Source organism: Oryza sativa, chromosome 7 (assembly GCF_034140825.1).
Source record: "Oryza sativa Japonica Group chromosome 7, ASM3414082v1".
NCBI classification, from domain to species: domain Eukaryota; kingdom Viridiplantae; phylum Streptophyta; class Magnoliopsida; order Poales; family Poaceae; genus Oryza; species Oryza sativa.
The window spans coordinates 24,292,196-24,299,042 of NC_089041.1; the positions used below are offsets into that span (position 1 = coordinate 24,292,196).

Below are 6,847 nucleotides of genomic sequence, written 5' to 3' on the forward strand. Positions count from 1 at the left end.
TCAATCAATCGATCGATAAATAACCGATCCTGCTTAGGGCAGCTATATATATCGAATGGTTGAAGCGATCGATCGGCTGGGAATGGAACGACGACCCAATTAATCAGGTGATCCATACATTAATTTGCATTGCATGTTATGACTCTATTGTTAGTTTGTTAGTTAGTTGCTTGCGTTGTTGACCAATCGAAAGTAATGAACCTCCCCTATAATCTTTTATATACTAAAAATCCATTAAACTTCTTACAAACGATCTTAAGCCGCTACATGGCACTCCTACGAACGCTCCTAAGTCACCACATGCACTATCTAATCTCATCGTTAATTTTCACTTAAATTGATGGATCCATTATTTTACATCATTAGATTAAAAAATAATAACTTCCTCATGTACGAATGAGTTTGCACGTTACAAATGCCACTGCTTTCTTTCCGTACGTACAAACGTTGTACATGATTGAAAACAAAATTTTCCTAATCTTCGCTGGAAGAAAAAACATATACATGTACATAAAACAGACAGAAAAAACATACATTCAAATATGAATTTCTACAATATAAAGATAAAATATATTACTTCCCAAATATAAATATATTTAGTTAAATTAAGAACTATAAGAAATATCCAATCAATGTTCTTTTAAACCATCTTCTAAATCTATCTGTTATATACTAAAATTACATTAAACTTTCTCTCAAATAAATTAGAGAAACCCTAGAAATCTATTATATACTAAAATTCTATTAAATGTCTTGTAAACACTACTACATTATCGCGTGACGCTCTAATAAAATTAGAGAAATCCTAGAAATTTAGAGTAAAAAAAGAAAACCATCCAACCTTGAATTTTTACTTAAATTATTAGACCCGCTATTTTAAACATTGGATTAGAGCTCTTAAAATTCCCATGTGTTGACGCGAAAAACACGCACTGGTCTAAATCTGGCACATTAAAATTCCCTAGTTTAACATATCCTTAATACCCCTGTCACAGTAAAATCTGGCACACGCGGACCTCTCAGGTTGCCTCCCGTGGGTGACTCCAAAGGAGCCTCAGCAGCCCTAGTCGTCGCCAGCTGCCTCAACGCCTGTTCTGCCTCCGCCGCCGCCGTTGGTGACGATGGTGGTAGTTTTTTTTACCGCCCAACACCACGATGAAGTAGATCGGAGAGATCAACACCATGTGCGAATTAGCAGGAAGATCGGTCGATCGCTGTTGTGACCGTGCTCGCCATGGATGTCGGAGGAGTTGAATCGGTAGTTAGCAAGGACACCCCTTCACCGCTGATCCTCTCTTCCAACCGGCAATCCGCTTTGTTTGGGTCGATAAACATGCAATGCGGAGGACATCACATCAATCCGAACGTGATCCAAGAAGGGATATTGGTCTAGCTGATGAAGGGCGCAATGGCACCCTCTTATCCGGTTGTGCCAATAAGTTCCATACTGATCTGTTCAGCGATAATTTTATTCATGTTTTCGGTAGTCCGGTTCGATGATGGCTTCTTTCATTCGCTTGGTGGTGGCAGATCCAGTAGGCTAGTACTTTGTCCTTGGTGGCTACACATTGGTACTGCTTGGTCTGTATAGTTAGCAATCTGATATATTGGTTGCTTGGTCAGCGAATGCTAAAGGCGGTTTTGTGGAATTGTGGTTATGATCAGATTGTGAGTGGATTGTGCTAAGTCCATCCAGATGATGGCACAGAGTACTAGCAATCACTCCAGAGTGAAAACCTAATGATTCCACAACATCGCTGCTTGTGTGTTATTCCTTTGTTGAAGGTGTGATGTCAGGCTTCGAATAACAATCTAGCCTTGTGTTCCAATAGCAGCGGCAGACAAAATGTCATGTATTTCTCGAGGGCGTTGTTTCGGAGTAAATAACTAGGATTAACCTCTTGTCTTGGTTCTATTTGAGTGAGCTGCTACAAGACAACATGATATGTTTAGGTTTGTCTTAGTGTTTTTTTCTATTTTATTTTTCTAGACTTTTGTGCATCCCTAGTTGGGTCGGATTTAATTTTATTTTTAACAAAACTCTTCCCCTTATCTTAAAAAACACTAAAAGCTGGTAACTTCAAAAACTCACAGAAAATAACATTTCCTCGAAATCATTATTCTACTGCACTATTTAGAGCATTTGTTCTAAGCTATTTCTGAAAATTCTATTTATAAAAATAATTAATTTGTAGACAATCCATGGTATAATAGTCCGTTCAAATCGGGATAAGTCCATTTTACACCCCTCAACTATTATATTTATCTAAAATACACCCTTAACTTTAAAATCGGGTATTAGACGCCCCTCATCTCTTAAAACCATGCAATTTATACCCCTCATCCAAACCGCTCTGGTTTTTTCTTAGGAGGCAATCCAGTCAACCTAGGACCACCTGTCATTTTTCCTTTCTTCCTTCTCTCTACTGGAGCAGAACGAACTACGCCTCACTCTCCGGCAGCTTGGCGCAGGCGAGGTCAAGGTTGAGCGGCACATTCCCGAGCCCTTCCTTTGGTATCTCGGCACAGGTGAGCTCAAGCTTGAGATCCGTGCCTCCCTGAGACCCGAGTGTTCCTCATCGGCCTCCGCCGCGCATGTGGAGCTCCACCTCTGTCGGCATGTGCCAAACTCTGTCTCGTGGCTGTCCTTGCCTGGAGCTCGAGCTCTGAGCTACAGCTGCGTGTCCTCTTCCCTTGCCGCATTCGGGTAGGACTGCATGAGACAGATGATCTGCTTCTTCGACTCGATTGCTCACCTAAACAACGGAAGTGAGTCGCTTACCAGTCCATCAATGCCTGCACAAAGGGAAAAATCGATTCTGAACCAATCGATCCATTCTACTAGCTCGCAGAAAGAAAAAACCAACTTTGTCCAATGGAGGAAAGATTGATCCACGGTAGCAGCAAGGAAAAAATTCGACCGTCGCCATTGTCTCCCCGAGTTCCATCGCATGCTCAACTTGGGGCAGGTCAGGTAAGCTCGAACTCCGCCTCGACGGACATGCGGACCTCCACTCCCGTCCGCTCGTCTTCCACTGCAGCCCAGCTCCCGTTCTTTCAACCTCTCCCACGCCATCGATGCCTCTAGCCCCTAGATCTAGACCGCGTCGAGTTCGCCACCAACCCCGTGGCATCCTACTGTACCAATACTGCCCTACAAACCATTAGGGATGAAAAATGAACGGTACTGAAAGTTTAAGGGTGTTAAATACCCGGTTTTGAAGTTTGAGGGTGTATTTTAGACAAAGCGAAGAGTTTAGGATGGTAAAATGGACTTATCCCTCAAATCAAACGGGGCCCTCGTCTTAGGCTGTATTAGGCCCAGTAGCCCGTAGTCACGTTCCCAACCCCGCCCAGTGATGCCCACTACGCAAGAGCCCACCATCACTTCAGCCCGTCCCCTCCCCGGCCCACTACCACCACCCGCCATCTCCAAATCTCCAATCCATCCAAACCGCGGAGTTGCCCACGTCCACCCAATCCTCCTCCATCCACGGCGGCGACCACCCCGCCGGCGTCCATAACCCCTAAACCCCGGCGAATCCCCCCGCCTCCGCCATGGCCGACACGCTCGCCTTCCCTCTCCCTCTCCGCGCGCCCGCCCCGCCGCCGTCTTCCCCCATCTCCCAGGCCTCCGCGCACTCCTCCCCTCCTCCCCGCATCTTCTCCCTCCTCTCGTCCTCCCACCCCGCGCCGTCTTCCTCCACCTCCCGCAAGCCCCGCCTCGGCCGCCCAGGAGGAGGAGGACAGCAGCCATGGCACCTCCCGCCGTCACTCTCACTCCCGGCGCGCCGAGCGCTGCTCGCCCTCCTCGACGATCCGGGGCGCGCCACCTCCCCGCGGGACCTCCTGTCAGGGCTCCCCGCGCCCGAGCTGGCTGCCGTGGTAGGCGCCCTCGGCTCACGCGGCCAGCCGGGCGCCGCGCTCGCCGCCCTCCACGCCGCGCGCGAGCTCCACGGCGAGGGCGTGCTCCACCACCCGCGCGTCCTCGCCACCGCCATCCGCGTCATGGCGCGCGCGGGGCGCCTCGCCGAGGCATCCGCGCTCCTCGACGCCGCGCCGGGCCCCGACGCCGGCGCGTACACGGCCCTCGTCTCCGCGTTCTCCCGGGCCGGCCGGTTCCGGGACGCGGTCGCCGTGTTCAGGCGCATGGTGGACAGCGGAGTCCAGCCCGCCATCGTCACCTACAACGTCGTGCTCCACGTGTACTCCAAGATGGCCGTTCCATGGAAGGAGGTGGTGGAGCTCGTCGCCTCTATGAAGGAACACGGCGTCGCGCCGGATAGGTATACGTATAACACGCTCATCAGCTGTTGCCGCCGTAGGGCGCTTTACAAGGAGGCAGCACAGGTGTTCGATGAAATGAAGGCTTCTGGGTTCGAACCTGACAAGGTCACATTCAATTCGCTGCTCGATGTATATGGTAAGGCGCGAAGGCACGACGAAGCAATTGAGGTGATCCAGGAGATGGAGCGTGTGGGCTGCCCACCCAGTGTGGTGACCTACAACTCACTCATTTCGTCGTATGTGAAGGATGGGTTGTTGGAACAGGCAGTTGCGCTCAAGCAGGAGATGGAGGTGAAGGGAATGAAGCCAGATGTGGTGACATACACGACATTGATCTCTGGCCTTGACAGAGCTGGCAAAATTGATGCAGCAATTGTGGAATATGATGAAATGGTGAGGAACGGATGCAAGCCAAACCTGTGCACATACAATGCATTGATCAAGATGCATGGGGTGAGGGGGAAGTTCCCAGAGATGATGGCTGTCTTTGATGAGTTCAGGTCTGCTGGTTTTGTGCCGGATATTGTGACCTGGAACACGCTCTTAGCTGTGTTTGGGCAGAATGGTTTGGATTCTGAAGTGTCTGGGGTGTTCAAGGAGATGAAGAAAGCTGGTTACATCCCTGAGAGGGATACGTATGTTTCACTTATTAGTTCGTATAGTCGATGTGGTTTGTTTGACCTAGCAATGCAGATATACAAGAGGATGATGGAAGCCGGTATATACCCTGATGTTTCAACTTATAATGCTGTTCTGTCTGCCCTGGCTCGTGGTGGGCGTTGGGAACAAGCAGAAAAGTTGTTTGCTGAGATGGAGGAGCGAGATTGTAAGCCAGATGAGTATAGTTATTCTTCATTGCTTCATGCGTATGCAAATGCAAAGAGGTTAGACAAAATGAAAGCTTTATCAGATGATATATATTCAGAGAGGATAGAACCACATAATTGGCTAGTGAAAACATTGGTCTTGGTCAACAGCAAAGTTAATAATTTAGCTGAGGCCGAAAAGGCTTTCCTGGAACTAAGACAGAAGCGGTGTTCATTGGATATTAATGTTCTTAATGCCATGGTTTCCATATATGGGAAAAACAGGATGGTCAGGAAGGTTGAGAAGATTCTTTCACTGATGAAGGAAAGTGCTATCAACCTCAGTGCTGCTACCTACAATAGCTTGATGCATATGTATTCTCGTTTAGGTGATTGTGAAAAGTGTGAAAATATTCTCACTGAGATCAAGTCAAGTGGTGTGCGCCCTGATAGATATTCTTATAACACTGTGATCTATGCATATGGAAGAAAAGGACAGATGAAAGAAGCATCAAGATTGTTCTCTGAGATGAAATGTTCAGGTCTGAAACCAGATGTTGTAACATACAATATTTTTGTCAAGAGTTATGTCTCCAACTCAATGTTTGAGGAAGCTATTGAGTTAGTACGCTATATGGTCACTCAAGGTTGCAAGCCCAATGAGAGAACTTACAATTCAATAGTGGAGGGCTATTGTAGGAATGGAAAGTTGACTGATGCCAAAATATTTGTTAGCAACCTTCCTCAGCTTCATCCTGGATATTCTAAACAAGAACAGCAAAATTTGTTTGAAGTTATAGCAAAGTACACTCAAAGATAGTTGATAAATAGAATATATTCTTCGTATTATTGAGCATGACTACCAGATAACACTAACCTGTTGACGTTGGTGACTTGTATTTCAAAGCAGAAACACACGGATTAATTGTTTTCTGAATAAGGAAGAGAACACTGACAATGGTATATAGTTAGTTTGTCTGCTCAATTTGCTGAGATATTCATATTTGTTAAACCTCCAACCCAGATAGATGAGCCGCCTTGTTTTAGTATATGGTGCCTGTAGCATTTTGAATCTGATCGGGTGGAAGTTTTTCCTGTAAACAATGTGTTACATGTGTATGTTTCTTTTCAAATGTTTATGCATGGTACAAGCTGATATAATTAAAGTTAATGGTTCAAAATATATACCATTTGGTACTTGTCTTCTAGGAAATATTTTACATTGACTTGTCTCTTCATCTCTCTTCTGAAAATACGAAAAATTCTTGTATATTGGCAGAAGAAAGAAGTGGAAAACTGATGTATATGTTTGTAGTCAATGAAGATGTACTGGGCTGCATCGCTCGCTGTGCTCATGTTGACTAATTAAAATGTGTTCTATATTACTCGCTGTCCGCTCGCTGAAGAAAAATATGTTTGGAGTATATTTTGATGATGAAAGAAATATTACTGTCTTGATCTGTGAGGTGCATTTCTATTAGTACTACATTTTATTTGTTGCTTTTAATAGCATCACATGGATCTTCTATTCATATTTTAGTGAAAGTGCATTGAGACTTCCAATGGTATTCAATGTTTGATTTCAAATGATTAATGAGGGCTACATATAAAGTTATAAAGCTAATCTGTCAATGTCAATTCGAAGACATGTAAGCTAATATGCATTTTTCTTTCTTGATGGTCCAAAGATATGAAAAAGTTGTCCAAAGCAAAGCAAGATGAGCCTCATTATTGTTTTTCATTATTTGTTAGTT

The 6,847-nt window shown here is 45.5% G+C and overlaps 1 protein-coding gene across 1 annotated transcript; it reads left to right on the plus strand.

Moving 5' to 3' along the window:
* Positions 1-3,464: 3,464 nt before the first annotated feature.
* On the plus strand, positions 3,465-6,278 carry LOC4343774 (pentatricopeptide repeat-containing protein At5g02860). Its single transcript, XM_015789941.3, has one exon. The coding sequence runs from the start codon at positions 3,559-3,561 to the stop codon at positions 5,911-5,913; it is 2,355 nt and encodes a 784-aa protein (XP_015645427.1). The 5' UTR covers positions 3,465-3,558; the 3' UTR covers positions 5,914-6,278.
* The last annotated feature ends 569 nt before the right edge of the window (positions 6,279-6,847 follow it).